This window comes from Pholcus phalangioides, unplaced genomic scaffold (genome assembly GCF_987345545.1).
Source record: "Pholcus phalangioides strain wild (caught in Gottingen) unplaced genomic scaffold, Ppha-v1.0 ptg000010l_1, whole genome shotgun sequence".
NCBI classification, from domain to species: domain Eukaryota; kingdom Metazoa; phylum Arthropoda; class Arachnida; order Araneae; family Pholcidae; genus Pholcus; species Pholcus phalangioides.
This window is the reverse complement of record NW_028301603.1, coordinates 41,099,113-41,122,971: the sequence shown is the minus strand read 5'-3', so window position 1 is coordinate 41,122,971 and position 23,859 is coordinate 41,099,113. Positions and strand designations below refer to the sequence as shown.

Here is a 23,859-nt window from a genome sequence, read left to right as displayed (position 1 = left end):
TCGCATACTTTTGGTGGGGTCCCAGACTGGATACATCTTTTGCTTCCGCTATCGAAATTTTTCAACGTTAAAGCAGCAAGAAAACAATGAGATCCATCAAGGGCCCCTGGAAATGAAAACTTTTTACTTATACGTGAAATCTTCCCCGGGTACCCCGACCCTGTGTTGGGAGCACTGCTGTTGTGTGTGTATACTATACATATATATACCTCTCGGCATGGACCTCCCCCCCCCCCCCACAAAGGAAGGGCTGACAGGAGCCACAACGATTCTTATCACTTTTTGATTTTTCACAGTATAAATTAATCACAGAGGGGCCCCTGAAAAGCTGGTTTGGGGGCTCGAAATCTAAATTCCATTAATCTAAATTCCCAAGGGCTCTGCTGTAGGATGTAGGAGCCTCTTGGTACATGCACATAACATGGTCCCGATGGGTCAAAATAATTTTTCAGAGAAGACTGAATTTTTCAGTCCAATATTGTGAGTAATTTCACAAGTTCTTCTTTACATATTTCCTATCAGATTTTTGAATGCTTAAAAAAAAGTGAAATTCATTTAAATATTTCATATTCATAACATAAAACCCTTTGATAACTTCGATATAAATTTCCTCTTCTGCGTTTTTCACACATAAAAATTTGCCCAAGCTCAAGCAATCCATGTAAAAATATTAGAACCTATGCATAAGTCAAGTACAGAAACAACGAGTTTCATCTACCATGAAACACAAAAGAGCGAAACTGTGAAATCAAAAAGAAATTGGAGACCTCTGAAATTTTTCTGTCAATGGTCAATCACAAATCGAGAAAATCTGTTATAGTAATGACATATAGTGTATACATACATATAGTGTGACATATGTATAGTGAAGACGAATTGATTTCCTGAATTCTCTTATATAGTGGTTGATGCATGCAGTTCGGATCCGTGCAAAAATGGTGCAACTTGTACAACAAAAGGTCACCAGGAGTATCAATGTAATTGTCCAGAGAGCTACAAAGGAAAAAATTGCACAGAGAGTGAGGCTCTTTCAAATGAAATATGTATAAACTTCTTTATTTGTCCACATGAATAAGTCCAGTCAACTTCTTGACAAATTTGTCAGTTGTTGGCTCAGATTCCGTACTTTTTAAAACAAATGTAACGTACTGCATTAAATCCAGTGCTATGCGAAACATTTATTTGAGCGTTTGAAAACTTCTGTTACGTCGTCGTTGGTCCATGTGATTGCAATCCATGCGCAAATGGTGCAATTTGTATAGCGAAGGATTACGAGGCATATGAATGCATTTGCCGAGACATACACAAAGGAAAGAACTGTACAGAGGGTGAGGATATGTCTCTTTCGTGTTAGTTATTTATAAACTTTCTTGGTAAACGATGGTTAGCCCAGTTACCCTCTTGACATTTTTTTTCTTTGTGGCTCAGTTTTTATATTTGTGAAAGCAATGTAACGTAGTGCATTAATACCGACAATGTTATGTGATATCATTAAATGAGCATTTGATAACTTTCCTCACCTAGTCGTTGATCCATGCGTTCGGAATCCGTGCGCAAATGGTGCAATTTGTAGAGTGAAAGATTACCAGGCGTACGAATGTATTTGCCCAGACACACACAAAGGAAACAACTGTACAGAGGGTAAGGATGTCTTTCATATTAGTTATTTATAAACTTATTTGTCCATGCGGATGAGCCCAGCCGCATTTATGATGCATTTCACTTTCGCTGACTCGGTTGTTTTGTTTGTCAAACCAATATAACGTAGTGCATTACCGTCAATGTCATGTGATGTTTTTAAATGAGTGTTCGATAAAATTTCTTACGCAGTCGTTGATCCATGCGATTGGAATCCGTGCGCAAATGGTGCAATTTGTATAGTGAAGGATTACAAGGAATACGAATGCATTTGTTCAGACACACATAAAGGAAGGAACTGTACAGAGGGTGAGGATATGTCTCTTTCGTATTATTCATTCATAAACTTCCTGAAACGACGCGGCGAGCCCAGTTACCCTCTTGACATATTTTTTTTTTGGTTTCTCAGTTTTTGTATTTGCGAAAGCAATGTAACGTAGTGCGTTAATACTGACAATGTTATGAGATATCATTAAATGAGCATTTGATAACTTTCCTCACGTAGTCGTTGATCCATGCGATTGGAATCCGTGCGCAAATGGTGCAACTTGTATAAAGAAGGATTACGAGGAATACGAATGTATTTGCCCGGACACACACAAAGGAAAGAACTGTACAGAGGGTAAGGATATTTTTTGTATTAGTTATTTATAAACTTATTTGTCCACGCGTATGTACTCAGTCACATTCATGAAGCATTTCACTTTCGCTGACTCAGTTGTTTTGTTTGTCAAACCAATATAACGTAGTGCATTACCGTCAATGTCATGTGATGTTTTTAAATGAGTGTTCGATAAAATTTCTTACGTAGTCGTTGATCCATGCGATTGGAATCCGTGCGCAAATGGTGCAATGTGTATAGCGAAGGATTACGAGGAATATGAATGCATTTGTCCAGACACACATAAAGGAAAGAACTGTACAGAGGGTGAGGATATATCTCTTTCGGATTAGTTATTTATAAACTTTCTTGTCGTGGATGGTAAGCCAGTTACAATCTTGACATTTTTTTTTTTTTTTTGTGGCTCAGTTTTTCTATTTGTGAAAGCAATATAACGTAGTGCATTAATACCGACAATGTTATGTGATATCATTAAATGAGCATTTGATAACTTTCCTCACCTAGTCGTTGATCCATGCGATTGGAATCCGTGCGCAAATGGTGCAACTTGTATAAAGAAGGATTACGAGGAATACGAATGTATTTGCCCGGACACGCACAAAGGAACAAACTGTACGGAGGGTAAGGATCTCTTTCATATTAGTTACGGTCGCCCCCCCCCCCTCCCCGTATTCTCAGTTTCCGTATTCGCGGTTTTTTTCCTTTATTGGAAAATTTTTTTGGCAACACTCAGCAATCGTCATTCACGTGTTTTGCTTACAAAATTTTTGTAGTTAGGATGGCTCATTTTTCTAGTGCTACTGATAATGCTTCGAAAGGGCAAAAAAAAGTGAACACTTTAGATGAAAAATTGGATATATTGACTATGCTGGGCAAAAGTATGTCAATTGCTGCTGTGGCCCGTCATTACGGGCTCAACTAATCTACGGTAAGATAGAACAAGAAAAAGGAATCTGAAATTTGAGCAACCGTGGCTGTAGCTGCAGGCCGTAGTCAGTGAAAACTTTGCATCACCTACGGGATCTGTGTGTTTCTCGTACAGAAAATACTGTGTTTTTTTGTGGGTACAAGATTGCTACAGAAAAGGTATTCAATTTTATTGTAATATTATAACGGAAGAGGAAAAAAAATTACTGTTCTATAAAGGAGAGGGCTGGTGAAACGTCTATTTCATCAAAATTTTATGCACGTAAAGGATGGTTTCATAGATAGATAGAACCGCTCATAGCCTCGGACTGATGCAATGCAACTTACTTCCGTTAAATCAAAAGAGGCAGGGTCGTGTCGGAAAAAAAGTTAGCAAAGATTTATAGCAGTGCCCCCCCCCAAACCCCGTGTTCGTAATTAGCGTATCATTCGCATCTTTCTCCCCATGAAGACAGCTATCACCTCGATGTAAAGTACAGGACATTTAACTGAAATGGATAGCTGAACCCAATGGTTAGAGAGAAAAATTGCTCGTGCGCGCAGTGCCACATTAGGCCCGGAGACCGCAGCCTGGGATTTCAAGAGAAGTGTGGAAAAGACTTGTGTGGGACAAGTAAAAAGAAGTCGGCATGTTGAAGTGGAAGAGATTTGAGAATGGTCTAAATACTTGATGATATGAATAAGAAACGAGACGAACAGAAATCTCAATGTTCTTTCAGAAAACATTGCCCACACAATTGCGGCACCGTCTTTTACATTCCCTTCTACCTATGTGTCATCCTACTCTTCCTCATGATGTTCAATAAAAAAGATATATAAAAAACCTATGGTTTCGATTATTCGCGGTCACCCCCGGAACGTAACCCCCCGCGAATACGGGGGGCCGACTGTATTTATAAAGTTATTTGTCCACGCGAATGAGCTGATCCACATTCATGATGTACATCACTTTCGCTGACTCAGTTCTTTGTTTGTCAAACCAATATAACGTAGTGCATTACCGTCACAATGTCATGTGATATTTTTAAATGAGTGTTCGATAAAATTTCTTACGTAGTCGTTGATCCATGCGATTGGAATCCGTGCGCAAATGGTGCAATTTGTATAGTGAAGGATTACGAAGAATATGAATGCATTTGTCCAGACACACATAAAGGAAAGAACTGTACAGAGGGTGAGGATATGTCTCTTTCGTATTATTCATTCATAAACTTCCTGAAACGACGCGGCGAGCCCAGTTACCCTCTTGACATATTTTTTTTTTGGTTTCTCAGTTTTTGTGTTTGCGAAAGCAATGTAACGTAGTGCGTTAATACTGACAATGTTATGAGATATCATTAAATGAGCATTTGATAACTTTCCTCACGTAGTCGTTGATCCATGCGATTGGAATCCGTGCGCAAATGGTGCAACTTGTATAAAGAAGGATTACAAGGAATACGAATGTATTTGTCCAGACACGCACAAAGGAAAAAACTGTACAGAGGGTAAGGATCTTTTTCATATTAGTTATTTATAAACTTATTGTCCACGCGTATGTACCCAGTCACATTCATGAAGTATTTCACTTTCGCTGACTCAGTTGTTTTGTTTGTCAAACCAATATAACGTAGTGCATTACCGTCAATGTCATGTGATGTTTTTAAATGAGTGTTCGATAAAATTTCTTACGTAGTCGTTGATCCATGCGATTGGAATCCGTGCGCAAATGGTTCACTTTGTATAGTGAAGGATTACGAGGAATATGAATGCATTTGTCCAGACACACGCAAAGGAAAGAACTGTACAGATGGTGAGGAATATCTTTCGTATTAGTTATTTATAAACTTTCTTGTCGACGCAGGTGAGCCCAGTTATCCTCTTGACATTATTTTTTCTTGGTGGCTCAGATTTTTTTGCGAAAGCAAACATATATATGTCTCACACTATCAGCACTCATATTTGTGAAAGCAATGTAACGTAGTGCGTTAATACTGACAATGTTATGTGATATCATTAAATGAGCATCTGATAACTTTCCTCACGTAGTCGTTGATCCATGCGATTGGAATCCGTGCGCAAATGGTGCAACTTGTATAAAGAAGGATTACAAGGAATACGAATGCATTTGTCCAGACACACACAAAGGAAAGAACTGTACAGAGGGTGAGGATATATCTCTTTCGTATTAGTTATTTATAAACTTTCTTGTCGACGCAGGTGAGCCCAGTTATCCTCTTGACATTTTGTTTTCTTGGTGGCTGAGATTTTTTTGCGAAAGCAAACATACAGGGTGATTATAAAAAAACTATCCCGACATATGGGCCCGTAACTATCATACCATTCACAGAAACTGAATGAAATTTTGGCATAAGGTATTTTGATGTATGCGCTCAAGAATGATATAGAAAACAACAGTGTCACTCTAACAGTTACGATTACACTGAGAAAGTTTCGAAAATATCAAATGGCAACACCCAAATATCAATGGCAAAGTTTTTTGTATTGGAATGTGATCTTCATTGTGAAAAACCGTAAATAGCGTTCGAACGGCAACTGTAGCATGAAATTCACCGGCGGTAGATAGGCTAAAAGTGAGGACATCCAATAAGGACAGAGAAGCAGCATAAAATAAAGCATTTTATTGTGTTTCACATGACCTTGTGGAGGACTAATCAGGCTGGGATCTCAAACGGTGTGACGAATGAAACGAACATTAATGCTCTGGTGTACGGCAAAGTCCTTTATCCTTGCCTAGCTCCGGGGATTTTCGTGCTACAGGTGCCATTCCAACGCTATTTAGTGTTTTTCAGTATGGACATCACATTCCAATACAAAAAACTTGGTGTTGCCATTTGATATTTTCGAAATATTCTCACTGTAACCGTAACTGTTCCATATCCTTCTTGAGCGCATACCTCAAAATACCATATGCCAAAATTTCATTCAGTTTCTGTGAATGGTATGATAGATGGGGGGCCCATATGTCGGGATAGTTTTTTTATAATCACCCCGTATATATATCTCACACTATCAGCACTCATATTTGTGAAAGCAATGTAACGTAGTGCGTTAATACTGACAATGTCATGAGATATCATTAAATGAGCATTTGATAACTTTCCTCACGTAGTCGTTGATCCATGCGTTTGGAATCCGTGCGCAAATGGTGCAATTCGTATAGTGAAAGATTACCAGGAGTACCAATGTATTTGCCCAGACACGTACAAAGGGAAAAACTGTACAGAGTTATCAATAAAGTTCGTCCACCCGGGTGAAGCCTGCCAATTTCTTGATAATGACTTTGCGAAAGTAGCATTCTTAAAAAAATGTAGCAGATCTTTTGAGGATGTTTGATTTGAACATTTCTAATTTTTTGTGGAAATACACATCAAATTGTTTCATTTTTTTATTGGGAGAAAGGGGACTGGTTCACCGGTCTACCGTAAATATCCCTGCTGATACATTTGGCTTGTCAAAGAAAGATCAATACATTGACTTAATCTTACTTCTTATATCTCAATTTAATAAAGCTGTTTAATAATATTTGAACACATAGTGAACAATCCTTGTGAAATGGAAGTGTGCATGAACGGCGGAACCTGCCTCGGTGACGGTAATTCAAGCTACACGTGCATTTGTCCATCGCAATTCACTGGAAGGAAGTGTGAAATACGTGAGTATAATGTAAATTTATTTCAATGTTATCTGGCTAAAGAAAAAGAAAAAGATTCGTTAATAAGTCGAAATGAAGATTTGTTAATTGACAGTCTACCATATGTCATACTAGTACGTTCAGAAATTGAACTGCTTTTAAAAAATATTATATTCGCAGACGAATTGACAAAGTCCATTTAAAAAATGAGTTTCTTATACACACGTAAGGTTTTACGATAAGGATAATTTTTTTCGGATTAATTGCGATAAATGTAAACAAGGTATTTGTTAATTGACATTTCAAGCCGAAAATACATTTAGTATTTTCTAGGATATGGAGTGAATCGGGTGACAACAGTCCGTATAAAATCGGATACAATCGATATGGTGCACCAACGATTGTGAAGCTGTGTTTCAAGTATTGAATTGGTGTCATTTGGAGAAGTTATCATAAGTTAAGAACCAGTTGTCAGGCTAGTTGTAATAAGGCCAGTTGTCAGAAGTTATAATCCGGACATTTTTTGGGGAAAGTACGAAGTACGAGGTTTATGTGCCGTTATGTTTAAACATGCATTATACACACAAAACTTCTGTGAAAAAGTTTAGTTAAAATAGCGTTTGCATTTACCCCTCTCTTTTGTTTTTCTCATACGGGTTTAAATGCAAAATAGTATTTGGGTTGAATGTGGAAACCATTTTTTACGTTAATGTAGACATAAAAACTTGAAATCTTCTTAGAAATGATTTTTTATGACAAATTTTCTGTTGCTGTGCCATTTCAACTTGTAGATGTGATGAACATAAATAAAAGCTATGGTCAAGCAGAAGAACATAATGAGTTCGAAAAGCTGTAATTTGTAATAGAAATGGCGGAAGAATACCAAAATGAACATAACTCGACGAGACTGTTTCCGTGTTTTTACACCTGAAGTGTAAAATCAAATCGTGAAGAGTTTGGTAACAACACAAAAAAAGAAGAGAAAAAAAATGCGACTTCCTTGTAATAGGAAACTTTATCTGCTAGTTGGGAAATACGTTGAAGTTAAAGGGTTGAAAACCTCTTTTAAAAAAATAGGTAACGAAAAAAGACTAGTATTATGGGTTTATGAGAAGAAATCCTTGTCTTTTTACTTAAAAATATCAGAACACTTGAAAAAAAACTAAGAAAAGATGCAATGAAACCAGAAATTATTTACCGTTTTCATGAATATCTAGCCCTGTATTCGAATTACCATTGTGTATGGCCTTCATTGATTTTGAGAAAGCGTTTGACTCTGTCTTCACATCTGCTGTTGTTAAGGCTCTAGATGTAATTGGGGTAGAGAAGACTTACATCGCACACGCACGCACGCACACGCACACACAAACAAACAAACAAACAATATCATCAAGAAAATATATGACAAAGCAACTGCGACGATTCGTTTGGATAAAGGAAAAGCAAAGTATAAACTCGGAAAAGGAGTCAGACAGGGTGATACTATCTCACCATAACTCTTTACCGCTGTTTTAGAAGAAGTATTTAGTAAACTGGATTGGGATAAAAAAGGAATTAAAATAAATGGAGACTTTCTCAACCATTTGCGTTTTGCAGACGACATTGTTGTTATCAGCAGTAATCCAGACGAACTAGAAGAAATGATACAAGAATTGGCGAAGGCAAGTATTCAGGTGGGCTTGAAAATTAATCTGCAAAAGACTAAAGTTATGTTCAACCCGTTTGCGTTGAAGAGGACAATCTTGTTCAACAACACAGAGATAGAAGAAGTGGAAAGCTATGTATACCTGGGACAAGAAATTACCATGTGGACAACGGAATCATTAATGAAATAAACAGAAGGATCAAGATTGGATGGAACACTTTTGGCAAAAACTGCGTAATTCTGAAGAGTCACGTGCCATTATGTCTGAAAAGAAAAGTTTTTAACCAGTGTGTGCTACCAGCACTGACTTATGGAGCTGAAACATGAACACTCACAAGCAAGACGATACAAAGGCTACAGACAACGCAAAGGAGCATGGAAAGATGTATGTTAGGCATCACAAGAAGAGACAGAAAACGAATCACTTGGTTAAGGAACCACACAAAGGTATATGATATCATGGGAAGAATCAAACGTTTGAAATGGAAATGGGCTGGACATATTGCAAGAAGACAGGACAACAGATGGACCACAACTAGTCTAGATTGGTAACCCCGTGGTGTTAAACGTCCGAGAAGGTGTCTCCACGCAAGACGGATTGACGAGATGAGGAAAGTGACAGTACTATTTTTATGGCTCCCATTAAAAAAAAGAGCTTGTTAACAGCATTGCCATGTGCTTCAAAGTCACCATAAAATCCTATATACCCAAACGGAACAATTCAACGTAACGAAAGTTACGCTGGGGAAGTTCATTTGCCGACTAAGGTTTTGGGGACTGTTCAAGCTAGATCTCATTTCTGCATGGGCTCTACTGTAGAAACTGCAAGACACCCAGGTTCTGTCACAAGAAGCAACGTTAGCACTTCGCCCCCTCCCCCGGGGGGGAACCTCTCCGGCAAAACCAAGATTTATTGATATGTCAAAGATTACATATAGTGCAAGGAAATCAAAAATTATGTAAATCGAAGAATCAAATTAATCAAGTTAAAGTCAAAGTGCAATGCGAGCACGGATAATAAATAATCATAGAAAGCATGGGCTATTTTCACAACATTGCACATTAAAACTGACGACACTCCGCTTAAGCCGTCATAATTTTTCGATAACTTGAGGTGACGACTTATCGAGGTTTTACTGCATATACATGATAAAATATTATACAATGCCCATAAAGATTATTATGGTTCTTCCGGTAACAGGCAATCACACACAAAAAAAAACAACATCGTCTAGTTTTTTCTCGAAGGGTATAAACATAGTACACACCTGCTTCCGATTCTGAAAATCGGTATCGTTGCTGATTAGTTAAAAACCCGTATTTCAGGTATCTTATTTTTCAGGTTACACACGATTAACGGGAGAAAAAAATTCTTGAGGGGGTTTCCGATTCCGGCAATAGGTGACGATCGGACCAATACGAATGGGGAAATGCTCCGTTCATTTGCATAGCGTGTCGCCGCTTTGCGTGAACCGTGCTGACTGAGGAAGGAGATTTACCAGAAGAGGGCGCGGTAGCCCAGGTTGGTAAAGATACTCGCCTGAAGTACCAAAGAATGTTTAGAGGTGTCGCGAGTTCGATACCCGATTCGTCTTTGTCAGAAAACCCCTGACAAAGGGGTAATACAGAAACGGTGACGTGACCGCAGAAAAAAATTGCTACCACAGGGAGACCCCATCGAGGGGTTAGCGCGCTAACCTTTCGATGAGTATGAAAAAAAAGCACGTTCGTTACGAGCTGTATTATTTTTACTTTCAAAACTGAGATACAGGGTAATTTTTGAACGCCTGCTGAGAATTTTTCAACTGAAATCGTACCTCTATGGCGAACGGTTGATGAGATAAAGGCCGTGCTAGCACTTTCAGGACACTGTATACCAAATACTATTTTGTAATGTGGTCTGTCGCACCTCATCATATTCGCACTGGGGTCCGTGGAACACAAATTGTTAAGAGACCCTGCTTTGGGGCCTTCCCCCCTTCTTTGCGCCTTGTGGAAATTAAATCTCAGGTAAACGTGCACTGAATGAAAATGTTTTATTTGTGATCTCGAGGACCCATAGCAAGAATTGTTTATCTTGACGTGTACTTCCACCCCCTTCAATTCTGACGGTAGAGTTCAGCGGCCCATAGTATATCGTATATCCTTGTTGCCGCCCTCAGAATTCCGCAGCTCCAAATCCGGTTCAGAGGTGTGGATACGCGAAATTGCCCACCAAAATTGTCTGCGCTGTGCTAGCCATATGTCAAAACCATTTTTTGCACTGCGGAATACTGTGGGCGTGGGATCGGCTTGATAGATGGCTAGAAACACTCTCCCTCCCTTCCCCCATAATTTGCACGAGTGTGTGTAATTGCGATGTATTTAAGGATTCAGTATAATTTATTTTGAATGTACTTTGTGATTACAGGCAAGGATCCATGTGAATATTATTGCATGAATGGGGGGACATGTATCGGGAAGAACAATACCAATGTAACATGTTTATGTCCGACGGACTTCATGGGAAGGAAGTGCGAACAAGGTGATATTTCAAATACCTCCGAATGATGACTAATGTCATTCTTGTGTGGTGCAGTCGGCCTCGCTTAAACGGATATCGACGGTTCCTTCCTAATTGAGGTATTCGATTATGCGGGGAACAATCAAATTGCTGTTTCACACTGTTAGTATTTTCGTGCATTGGGAACTGATGAAAGATCAACATTAATGAAGCCTCTGGAATAAATCAAACCATCAAAAAGTGAAATAATATATATACATATATATATACGGGGTGATTATAAAAAACTATCCAGACATATGGGCCCTTAACTATCATACCATTCACAGAAACTGAATGAAATTTTGGCATGAGGTATTTTGAGGTTTGCGCTCAAGAATGATATGGAAAAAAACAGTGTCACTCTAACAGTTACGGTTACAGTGAGAAAATATCGAAAATATCAAATGGCAACACCAAGTTTTTTGTATTGGAATGCGATCTCCATACTGAAAAACACTAAATAGCGTTGAAATGGCACCTGTAGCACGAAAATCCCCGGAGCTAGGCAAGGAAAAAGTAAAAAGGACTTTGCCGTGTACCAGAGCATTAATGTCCGTTTCATTCGTCACACCGTTTGAGCCGTAATTGTTAGATTGACACTGTTGTTTTCCATATCATTCTTGAGCGCATACCTCAAAATACCTTATGCCAAAATTTCATTCAGTTTCTGTGAATGGTACGATAGTTAAGGGCCCATATGTCTGGATAGTTTTTTTATAATCACCCTGTATATATATATATATATTTTTTTTTTTCATTTAATTTTGAATAAGACATTACATGAAGCCATGACGTTGTGCAGATTTTCAGTTCCATCTAAAAAAGTTAGCGCTATCTATGGGTCAATCAGATAACAAGAACAAAATGAAATAAGTAAATGTACTGAAACCAGATTGGACTATAAGAAAGTCCCAAAATCTTGGTTTCCCATAAATTTTAGTTTGCAGTTTTAATTTTTTTAATGTTATATCTGATAAGGAAACAATAAAATATTGGTTAATATGTATTTACAGTTCTCGTGTGTGTGTTCCTACATTCCATTTAATCACTTTTTGAAATTACAGTATTATATAGCCTACATCAGGGGTTCTTAACCTGATTCACGGTCGCGGGGACTTCCATGATGGGTCATTCAAATCTACTTGCAGCGAGGAATTCTTGAGCTATGTGTCACGACTCAAACTTCATTTGCGGCTTCCTAGATGGGTCGTTCAAATTCACTTTTAGCCATAGATTCTTAAGTTGTGAGTCACAATCTGAATTTAATTTTCATGTGGGCTTCCTAGAACGTGCTAATAAATGCTGTTATAAATGCAGTTATGGGGTCACTAGTTTCACTACTTTTGGAAAAAAACAACTGCCCCATAGGTCACGAAGCTGATTCCGTTGTAGATTTTGGGCGGGCTGAACAAGGGGTAAGCACCTCTGGCCTGCATTATTCGGGGAACTTTAACATTTTCTCTATGAGAGAGATATTTTGGTTCCAGAGGATTTTATTCGAAAAAGCGGCGTACACATCTCTCAGTTTATCCGTTGCCCGATTAAGCGGGGCCGAGTGTATTCATAATTCACATCAAATGTTCGGTTTCCTATTCTAATGCTTTCTCTACTGATCTCCTGGATAAGTGCAATAATCCTCCATGCATGTTCGAATTCGTAGATATACACCCTTGCGTTGTATACGGTTGTGAAAATGGCGGCACCTGCAAGAGGACACAAGGAGTTGAATTCAAATGCTACTGCAATGTTGGATTTTCTGGAAAACGGTGCGAGAGAGGTGTGTTTCAATTTTGTTTTAGTTGTATGATGTACAGTAGAATGTCGGTTATGCGGATGTCGGATAGTCGAAATCCAATTCCAATTGTACAAGTACATTATAGTCAAAATTATTTGATATTCCGAAAGACTGGTTCGATTTATAGAACTCTTGAAGTCTAGAATACGACTACGTAATCTACATTATTTAAGTACGTAAATCAAGGACCAAGCGGGCTCTTCCGCGAATCACAACACGAAGCTTTTTTTTGCTGTGTCCAGCCGAAGAAAACGCTTTAGTTACAGAATTAATAGAAACGCCAAGAGAAAAAGAAATCCTCATTGAAGAAATGTATTATAGAATTAGTGGAAGAAATTATTTCAAATTCTGAGAAAACATTTCAGAACTAATGAGAGAAATAATTTCAAATTCTGAGAAAACATTTCAGAACTAATGAGAGAAATAATTTCAGAATTAATGCGAGAAATGATTTCAGAATTGTTGAGGAATGATTTCATTACGTAAATGCTGCATTTATAACCTTATTGTCGATTGAATTGAATTCAGAATTAATGAGAGAAATAATTTCAGAACTATTAAGAGATATTATTTATTTTTTGCATGTTGACCAACGGATGGGCAGTGGGCCACATGTGGCATTCGATGCTTTTTTGATACGGACTGTTTACGAAAACGTGATAGTTACATACATGAAGAAATATGTTTCATAATTGATGAAAGAAGTATAATTTCAAAATTACTCTAAGAAAACATTTCAGAACTAATGAGAGAAATATTGATTAGAAATTGTTTGAGAATTGATTAGAAATTGTTTGAGAATTGATTAGAAATTGTTTGAGAATTGATTAGAAATTGTTTGAGAATTGATTAGAAATTGTTTCAGAATTGATTAGAAATTGTTTCGGAATTGATGAGAAATGATTTCAGAATTAATAAGAGAAATTATTTAATTTTTATATGTAAACCAGGATTTGTGTGTGTGTAACGCCCGGCCCGCCTGTTACACGTGACCCACGAAGATTTTTGCAGAATTTATAGGAATGCTGAAAAAAATAATCTTCTGTGAAAAATGTATTTCAGATCTGATGAAAGTAGTTCAAAAATTACTTTTTAGGAAACGTATCAGAACTAAGGAGAGAAACGACTTCGAAACTGATGCAAAAAAAAAAGTGTTTAGTAATTCGCATTACAATTTATAATTAATCAAAAAATATTTCCACAGTTATTGAAGATTAGTAATTTCATGAAAAAAATTATTTCAAGAAATACATTAAAGATTAATTTTTAAGGGGGAAAAATTACTTCATATTGATAATTCGTATTTAAAAGCAAAAAATAATTTCAGAATTAATGAAAATTCATAATGAAAAAAATAATTTCAGAATTAATGAAAATTCATAATGAAAAAAATAATTTCAGAATTAATGAAAATTCATAATGAAAAAAATAATTTAAATCTCAATGGAAATTCATATTTAAAGATAAAATAATTCAGGAATTAATGGAATACACATTTAATGAAAAAATATTAATTCTAAGGTTAATTAAAATTTATGTTAAAAAATAATTTAAGAATTAAGGAACATTTATATCTGATCAGTTAATAATTTAAGAATTAATCAAATTAATGTTCAAAGAAAAATTAATTTCAAAATTTTAATGAGTACAGATATTTGATGAACAAATAGATTCAGAATTAATAAAAATTCATATTTAATTAAATTTCACTTTTTCACACACAATAAGTAAAATTCTCCAATGATATAGAGCTGTCTGTTTGACTCGGATCTCTGGGCCCTATTTAATGATAATGAAGCTGAGCCCCGCTATAGCTAACTCGGTTTATAACGTACAAAACGTTTGGTCTCACGCCAATCACTCTCATATGCAAGTGACTTTGTGTTTAATACTTTGATATTCGTTCATCTTCCATGTAGAATGTGATTGCGGTCCTAAGGCAACTGATTGCACCAAAGAAGGAAACATCACAAAATGCGAATGCCAACCTGGATACGTAGCAAAGCGGGGAGTTTGCGTTTGTAAGTGATGCTAATCATGTAGCCTTACCCACGGTTTCTAATCCTTTAAGCAGTGTTTAAAATTTCCCTGATCCGCATTATAACTGCTACAGGGGACATCGTAAAACCATCTATAAAATGACACATGGTTCTTTGAAGAATACTTTCTTTCGCTTTCATTCATGTGCTTATGCCTCCCCCCCCCCCCTCCAAAGAACAATATAGCAAAATTCTCAAAAGGGAGAGAAATACCCTCTTATTCATACCGTAGGGATATTCTCCTATACTATAACGAAGCACGGGGGGGGGGGGGCACCGTCTCTATTTTTTCTGTTATCAAACTTTGAGCAAAAGTTTATTGCGCTCACTAGCCGCTGATCTGTCAGGTTGGAGTGGGAAACACGATTAACTGTAAAAAAAAAGTACAACGCACTATCTAGACTCATCATTGCCGAGATAAGAGGGTTTCAACTCTTACAGCAGAGCAATGTAGAGATATGTAGCCTAACTGTATACCTTTATTATTTCAGCAACGAAGGGAGTACCTCGCGTCCTTGAAACTCTCTTATTTCGGCAATTACGGGATACCTCGCGTCCTTAAAGACCTGTTATTTCAGCAATTACGGGATACCTCGCGTCCTTAAAATGGCGAGCTCTGTTAGATCTGCGTAGAGGGCTTTTGTTCGCAAACATGTTTTCCATACCCCACAATCGGTGAGATCAACAGCCAGAGGGTGGAGCCAGCTTTTGTTCACAATATGATGACAGAAGAAGAGAGAGATGGTGTTTCTCCCGTCCCCCACATTCATTTTGGAGTACTATAGAAATGGGAACACTTAATAAGTAATAGAAAAAAGCTGGAGTATTTCTCTTCCTCGTTTTTCATTTTCACTACTGTGCTTAGAGATGGTAGCATAAATACCTGCTGAAAGCGGGAGGAATTACTCTTGTTGAAAAAAGATGTGGCGGCACACTTTTTATGCAGATGTTTCAGTGATTTACACTGAATAACACGGTTATAATGAGGGTCAAAGAAATTTTAAAAACCGCTTGAAGGGCTAAAGTATCTGAATACGTTGAAAACGTCATTATGTGGAAGAAAATATGAATTCTTATTTTTCCATTTTTTTATGAAAGCCCTTTGTGGTTCCAAAACAATCCTTGTTTTGTTTATATGACGCTTAGAATCGAAGTTACATCCACTATAGTGTGGAAAACTTGAAACGTGTATTACGAACAATGACATTTTTGACATTTTACTCGAGTTTGTGACGTGATTTCTAAAAATCTGTTCATTGTATCATTAAGAAATTTTAATATGACATTTTACTATATATTGTTGAAGTCATGAACTCTAAAATCTAACGTCCATGACATATATTTTTTTGAATTGCAGTGTTTTATAGACGGAATGAAGGATGAAATTTCAAAAAATGCACACGTACTTTAACGTATTTGGGCGTGACTAATGAGCATATCATGCAATACTTTTAATTTTGTTTCCTAACCTGCAACATTACTAGCTAAATGTACTTTGAAAAATTGCAAAACATTTCATCGACAAAATTTTTTGTAATCGTGTTTCGAATATTACGCGATTTTTGCTTCAAACTTTACATACAAATGACTTTTTCATAGAAAATGGCAGAAGTAGACAAATTTGTTACTGTTTTCACAATTTCGAGACACTTCCTGTAAAAAACATACTATATTAAAGTTCACTCCAATACCATTTTATAGAAAAGTGCTCTCGAACGTAGTCGGATGCCTTAAGGAAGCGAGATATCTCGGAATTGCTAAAATAAATTAGACGAGATATCTCGTCAATGACGCTGTAAGAGTTAAAACAACGTAATCGAATCAGGAATCAGGACTGTAATGTTTCTTGTGATTTTTATTCTGCTGCAGCTTGCGGTTGCGGTTCCAAGAGTGAGGGATGCCATTTTGAAGGTGACAGGAAAGTATGCAGGTGTCCCATCGGGTACGAACAGAAATATGGCGTATGCGTCGGTGAGTTTCGATATATACGCGGGACATTCTTTTATCCGATTTTTCCACCACTTGTGAAAAGTTATTCACTGAAATATCACATGATCTATGTAATTTCTCACAACTAGCCTGCGATTGCGGCGAGAAGAGCGAAGGATGTAAATTCGATTACTGGGGAATCAAATCTTGTATCTGCAATCATGGATACTCTGATAAGAATGGAGTATGTGAAAGTATGTGTATTTAGACTATTTGACTATTATATAAATTTCTCATTGAAAAAGTTTCATTTTATGGAGGATACTTTCGTTTTATTAGGATCGATCGATCAAATTTGGAGAAGTAGGGGAAAGCAAAAGTATTCGATTGACGCGTGGCGTTGTAGAGGGCGCTGTGTATCCACCACTTCTGTTCATATATACAGAGTTGTCCAACTACTACTACTTAATTTTGTACATTCACCTCGTGCACATTCCTTCTGCGAAATTTCTAATGAATCGAATACACGTAGGAAAATGTTGCGTGTATTTATGTGTGGCCTCCCTAACGAATTCGTGTTGACAGAGTTAAGCTTTCTTTTGTGTTGTAATGGTGTTGTCATGTGTTTCTCGTATTTTGAAGTACAAATGACAAATTCTTGAATTTTTCATGTTGTGTAAGTATTTTATTTATATCCGAGAAGGCAAGCACATCGACTGTTTCACCGACACCTGATGAAAAATATAATTTTCACCCAAGAAGACAAGCATCAGTTGTTTCATCCACAACTGGTGGGTGTGATCGGAATGGAGGCGCCGACCATATAGAAGACAATTTGTATCTTATTCCAGCGTGATCGCTTATTCTAAAAATCAATGAGAGTGGTATATTCTATATAGATTGGATAAATTCGCAATTCCAGACTCTATCATATACAAGGCAAGATTATTGTGCGACTATTACATAAGAACAGTGTACGATTATAGACTGATTAACTGTGGACGATGATGGTTATGATTATGATTGCAAATTTTTATTCCAGATTTTTTATTGTAGATATATATATATATGAAATATCGTTGTTTGTTATTTTATATAATATAAATTAATAAATTTCCATGCTTTGGGAACGTTTCGATATCTGTCTCTGAGATGGGGGGAGGGGTTGTTTGGTCCTTCAATATTCAATGTGTAAGCCTGGTGCCATCATGTAAGTCTGCCACCATGTGTGCCACCTGGCAGTCGAGTGGTTAGGGAGCTAGCCTCTCACTCCGCAGGTCTGGGTTCGAATCCCGGTTCGGGCGTGGATGTTTACTAACGCTAACAAATTCCCTGGACGGATCATGCCGATCCCTTGGGAATACGTGACGATCACGTTATTATTAAAAAAAAAAAAGAAGTATTTTGTGTCAATGGTCTGCCTGCTCTTTTCTGTCTAACTACTGCACCCGATCGCCATTCTCTACAAGGCGACTTCACAGAAATGAAATGTGCACGAGATGAACATCAAGACACGAATATCAGTAACCGTCGGCAACATCCGCACCGATTCCAGGAATTTTCCAGAACGTTCACAGATCGTCCATTATTTAAGAGGCGCATGTACGGTTAAGTAGCAATAATGGCAGTGGTGGTCTTCTATTTGAAAAAAGTCTCTCTGCAGGTAAACCCCGAGTGGGATACTTACATTAGGACATGGACACACTCGTGCCATGGCCCATTACGTTCCATGGGAAAGTGGTGCGGCCGCTCATAAAAAGGATGAAAATAGTGTGCCACCACTGGCAATGATCGTCAAATTTTGGAGGCTGGAAGGTATTGGAAAGGTGGTTCAACACAACGACCAGTACTTTCTAGCTTCCGACCCAAGTCAACTTCCTTCCCTATCTCCTAATCCGTACGGCCACAAATTGGTCGAAGAACGCCAACAGTCACGACACGAAGAGCGTTATAGAAAAAGTCGGTTCTATGCTTGCTTTTGCCAAATATTCGTTTAGGAATATTGATAGGCTGGGCCAGTGTGTAGCCAGCCTATGCTGCTACTGCTGCTTCATAGCATCAGGAGAACGCAAATATTGAAACAGATATCTGCGAATGACTATTGGGCCAGTCTTGACACGAGTGTAACCATAGCTTAATACTAAAATTCAAGCATCTGCAATTTTTAACTTCCAAATATGGAAGACAGATGACAGAACAACTAGATCACGACACACTTAAAACTCTGACAACAAATAAACTTCGGGACGACACGCACACTGAAAGAACATAAGAACATCAGCACATACCAATTACTTAGAACTTCCCCAGGGGAATGTTTACGAAGTGCATGTGCGGCGAAATAGTAGCAGTCAAATGCGGCGGTGCTCTCGGTCCTGTGAACTAATAAATGGTTGCAAATACCTTCTGTAACCCTGCGATAAGGATGAACATAAATTTCATTTGACACACCACTTGCTCGTACTTTATCCTTTCCCCGCGCACATTTATCTTTCCTGCATGGTGTTCGTGACCATACTTTCCTGCGTGAAATAATATTCTTTTGCAATTCGCTACCTCTGCACCCCATTTGAACGATCGATTCTGAATCACCCTGTATAATATGATATTCAAGTATCATTTTCACAATGATTTTGTTTCACTGTTGCATCAGGTTGTAATTGCGGATATCACATGGAGCGGTGCCATTTCGACAAGTTTGGGAACAAAACCTGCCTGTGTAAGCCTCATCATGCGCTGAAGAATGGTGTTTGTGAGGGTGAGTAATTGTTTTTGCTTGAATCTTATACTCGCGAATTACTAATGTAACGGTGAGGCATCCCTTCATTGAGAGGTACTGAAGTTTTTTTGGTGGCAAGACTTGGAAACCTTCTCTACTACTTTTCATTTCTCCGTCCGTTATAGATGGTAACTGTCATAGTTGGATAGTCTGAGCCAACTAGTCTAACTGTCATAGTCTGTAGATAAATACAGGGTGTTTCCCACATCGGTGAATAAAAGACTGGCGCAGCATCTCGTAGACTTCGGGTATGATATTGATCTTGTTTGTTTGAACTTTTTGAAATTTGTTGTTTTCAAAGCATTTCAAGGTGACTTAAAAGGGCGGACTCTTCATTCTTCAGAAAGAAAGAGATCGCAGAAAATATCACGAAATTTCTTGAAAAAGAAGAGGTAGCAAGAGGTGAGAGCTTGCGATACCTCTTTCGCAAGTACAGAAATGTGCTGCTGTTATCGCTGGTGTTTCCTTAACACCTATCAGGGCGGATCAAGAAAGAACGTGCCGTGCTGGTGAGGGCAAGTTTTATCAACACAAAATAAAATATAATAGTTAAATTACTTAAAATGAATTATTTAATACATAGACAGTATTAATAATTATTGTTTATTACTATTGTAAATTATGTGACATTTTCTTCGGTTTACCGCATCAAGAGAAGGCCACCTGTGACAGCGACTATAAAGCTATTAAAATTATAGCTTGTCGGGAATCAGTGTATGAGCGTATGTGCGTGGGGAGGTGGTTTTTCGGGAGGTTTTTTCCATATATTTCGTGGTGGCCGATTTGACCCGGACGATTGTGAGTCATTGGCGAAACCCCTTTCCCTTGTTTTAGAATTTTAGAACTTTTATAGCACGTATAGTGTCAATAGACAACTGCGTTTGCTTCTCGAGTAGAGACGCACAGTTGACGGAATTTCGAATGAACCCTTCATAATACAGCCCTTCTATCTCTGTTTACCTTCTCTTACCACCTTTTTGTCTTTTCTTACTTTCTGCACAGATGCTGCTACTCATATGATCTTTTCAAAGAGGTGACAAATAAAAAGATTGAATATGCAATGCTTGTCAAGCTTACAATTACACGAGTAGCCACCATAAGGGCATCGGAAGCATGGTCCTTTCATGCTGCAGTTTGAATCTCCCACCGGCCGTCCATAGTGAATTTACAGTGTGCAACAACAACAAAAAAAAAGAATTCTCCAGGGTAGCAGCCTTGTCAGCTCCATCGTTCTGGGAGCCATAGTCGGAATTGTATTATACGTGTAGGCGTTCGGCTTCAGCTTGATGGATGAAACTGAATATCGAAAGAAATACTGGAGTTTTCGATCCTTTCTGCAGAATAAAAAAGCATATTTTTGCATTGAAATAAGTAGGTGCTCGAGCAGCAGGGCCAAGTGGTTTTTATGAGCCCCTACCAAGTAAATTCAGGAAAATTTTTCAACTAGATCTTATTTTTGTGTGGCCCTCCTATCCTCTTGAGGCCCGGGTGGGTCCACCATGCTACTTAAGACGGCACTGTCGAACAGCCGCTGTTTACGTAACACAAACACGACACTATCGAGTGCACTGCCGTGGCGCTTTTAATGAAATTTCTCGGAGGCGAAAATAGCGCTAAAGACGCCAAGCGAAAAAGCGCAGTTGCTAGTACGATATTCTGGATACGCAGTTGTTTTACCTAAAAGGGGATAATAGACTCATCCGACGTGACGTATCATGACGTAGCCAGTGTTCTTCTCGTGATCGGTGGACTATATCTGGCCTGCTGAGTAAAAAGGTTGTGCATGTGCACCCCTGCTCCAGACGGTGTTTTCTGTTATAAAGTTCCACATATGTTGAAGAATCAGTAAACGAATCATAACCGCCTGTAATTTGTTTGTCCCTCACATTTTTTTGGTCCGATATGTGTTCTCCCAACGCCTTATTTCCCTAATTTATTACGAATCTTCCAGTTTTTATAGTTTTTTTTTTTGCGTGTGTGCTTTCAGACTGCAGATGTGGACGGTATAGTGACGGTTGCTCATTCAAGGGCTCCGGAAAGGAATGTCATTGCAAACGATACTTCTCGCAAAGGGATTCTTATTGTGCAGGTAACGTTCAAGATTCTTGAAGTTTGTTGGGAACTGTAGACCCACGAATATCGACTATGAACCCGTCTGGAAAATGTTTACATTATCGTAAAATCCAGGAGGTTGTCTTGAAGTTGCGACAAACTCTGGGGGGGGGGGGGTTGATATTAGGCATCAATTTTCAATTTCAATTTTCAATTTATTTTACAAATTGTGTGAATACATGGTATATGATATTATTGGTAACGAAGGAGATAAATGTCCCATACTGGTTGTTACAATGAATAGGTTTACAAAATATAGTTCAGTGAAATTATATTTTCAGATATATGATGGAAGAAAAAAAAAAACAATACGAAAAGAAAGATAATAGTTTTACGAATAAAAATAGTATAGTTAAGAGAAAATAAATAAAATATGTTATAAAGACAAATAATAAAGGATATTCTCATGCAACGGCGAAGGTGCTATAAAAGTTACATATCAATAATATCAACATGAATTCTTAATATAGACCCCAAATATACAAAGAAGAAGAACAAAAATTGGCATAGACCAGAGGGCGGCAAACCGCTGCTCGCGAGCCGCATGCGGCTCTTTGGCCCCCCTGAGTGTGGCTCTCCCCCAAAATACCACGTGCGGGCGCACAAAAGTTCCAGATTCCGGCAAAATCATGTTTAGACACGCATTTTGGCCATTTTGTTCTCGCTTCCTCCCCTCCAAAGTGAATCATCTTTTTCACGTTTTTTTGCCGAAAAAACAGAGTGAAAGCCTGATGCTGATGTCACGTCACACCTCCGCGACCAATCAAAACTGGATTCCGGGGCGAAACTGGGAAGTTCGGGAAAAAGTTTTCGAAAACGAGGTACTCGGGGTGGTACGACTCAAAATACCAGTCTCCTCTCAGAACATGGGGGGGGGGGGGGGACATGCAATGTTTTCCAAAGTAAGGAACGTCAACCTCTACCCTGCCAGATCATAGAATTCGATGTCCCTGGGCCACCACCTCTCACAACATCCTCCCGAGGCCTCCTCTCTCCAACCAACGTCGGCCAACACTGCTAGAAGCGATCCACCAGGGGCCACACATCTGAAGACGACGCTCCTGGATTATCATCTCTCATGACGAATCTCCCGTGGCCACCTCTCTCCATCTGTATCAAACATCAGTCATCGCTGCTGAAGCAATCCACCAGGGGCGACCATCCGAAGACGATGCTCCTGGGGGCTTCTGCCCCACAAGATGGAGTGCCTTGGGCTTTCATCGACGACGTCCTCCGGCTAACATCTCGTCGGACGAGCTTACAGTGAGCCCGTCTTCCGCACATTTCCCAGAGAAGCCAGATATCCGCAAAAGAAGAAGTAAAAATTATAACTTAATAAACAGTTTATTAAGTTAATTTTAGGGAGCGTTGTGGAGTGAAAGAAGATGTAGTGTTAAGGTTTGAGAAAGGTATGTTGAGATGGTTTGGACACACCTACAGAGAGGATGAACGAAAGATGATAGACGAAACAAAGTATACAAGACGAGTGTGGATAGGGTCGACCCCAATCAGATCGAGGACGTTATTAGCAAAGTCCAGCTGAGGAGTACTTTAATTAATTGAGTTAATAACAATGCACCTACCTATATAGTTTAAGTTTGAAAAAATTGCCTCTCAAAACAAATTTCAATTGTTGTACTGTTGATATTTGTCTCTGTTGACTAATGAGTTTGCCGAACATTGGCATAGACAATGTTATCGCAAACCACGTTTAGTCGGTGGAAATCGCAAAAATACTTATGAAGGGTGTGACGTAGAGTGGGACGAAAAGGACAGTAATAAGTAGAAAAACATTTGTTTGACAGCATGATTACAACACAGCACATGAGGTGTACAAAACAAAGTACACTATTAAGTACAAAAAGGTAAAATTCACAAAGTACAAAAAACCCATTACTTGACAGCAGGATTACAATACAGCGCAGTTCGGTGTCAGAGAGTAGACGAAGAGAAATTATTACAGCACATTTTGTACTTGTTATTGTACCTTATTTTGTACATCACAGTATGTTCTGTAATCATGCTGTCAAAATGAATGTTCTTTCTATCTATTATTGTCTTGTTTTGTCCCACTCGACGCCACACCCTTCATAAGTATTTTTGCGATTTTCCCCGACTAAACGTGGTTTGCGATAACATGGTCCATGCCAATTTTTGTTCCTCTTGGTGCCTAATATCGCCCCTCCGAATTTGT

General features: G+C 38.3%; 2 protein-coding genes across 7 annotated transcripts in view; one reads left to right on the top strand and one right to left on the bottom strand.

Annotated features, from left to right (window-relative positions):
* The window catches only part of LOC149081485 (uncharacterized), a 52,847-nt gene that overhangs the window by 17,546 nt on the left and 11,442 nt on the right, over window positions 1-23,859 (top strand). For 2 of the 6 annotated variants that reach the window (XM_089238410.1, XM_089238411.1), the window contains exons 5-22: window positions 903-1,019; window positions 1,525-1,641; window positions 1,831-1,947; window positions 2,144-2,260; window positions 2,450-2,566; window positions 2,765-2,881; window positions 4,245-4,361; window positions 4,558-4,674; window positions 4,863-4,979; window positions 5,216-5,332; window positions 6,726-6,842; window positions 10,877-10,990; window positions 12,672-12,788; window positions 14,726-14,827; window positions 16,715-16,816; window positions 16,924-17,028; window positions 19,428-19,532; window positions 21,541-21,642. In XM_089238410.1, the coding sequence (XP_089094536.1) occupies window positions 903-1,019; window positions 1,525-1,641; window positions 1,831-1,947; window positions 2,144-2,260; window positions 2,450-2,566; window positions 2,765-2,881; window positions 4,245-4,361; window positions 4,558-4,674; window positions 4,863-4,979; window positions 5,216-5,332; window positions 6,726-6,842; window positions 10,877-10,990; window positions 12,672-12,788; window positions 14,726-14,827; window positions 16,715-16,816; window positions 16,924-17,028; window positions 19,428-19,532; window positions 21,541-21,642 (2,034 nt within the window). The remainder of the gene's footprint in view (window positions 1-902; window positions 1,020-1,524; window positions 1,642-1,830; window positions 1,948-2,143; window positions 2,261-2,449; window positions 2,567-2,764; window positions 2,882-4,244; window positions 4,362-4,557; window positions 4,675-4,862; window positions 4,980-5,215; window positions 5,333-6,725; window positions 6,843-10,876; window positions 10,991-12,671; window positions 12,789-14,725; window positions 14,828-16,714; window positions 16,817-16,923; window positions 17,029-19,427; window positions 19,533-21,540; window positions 21,643-23,859) is intronic. The other 4 variants (XM_089238412.1, XM_089238413.1, XM_089238415.1 and 1 more) reach the window with 4 other exon arrangements.
* The window catches only part of LOC149081482 (uncharacterized), a 101,344-nt gene continuing 84,242 nt past the window's right edge, over window positions 6,758-23,859 (bottom strand). The window contains exon 8 of the mRNA XM_089238419.1: window positions 6,758-6,821. The gene's annotated coding sequence lies outside the window, so the exon portion shown is untranslated. The remainder of the gene's footprint in view (window positions 6,822-23,859) is intronic.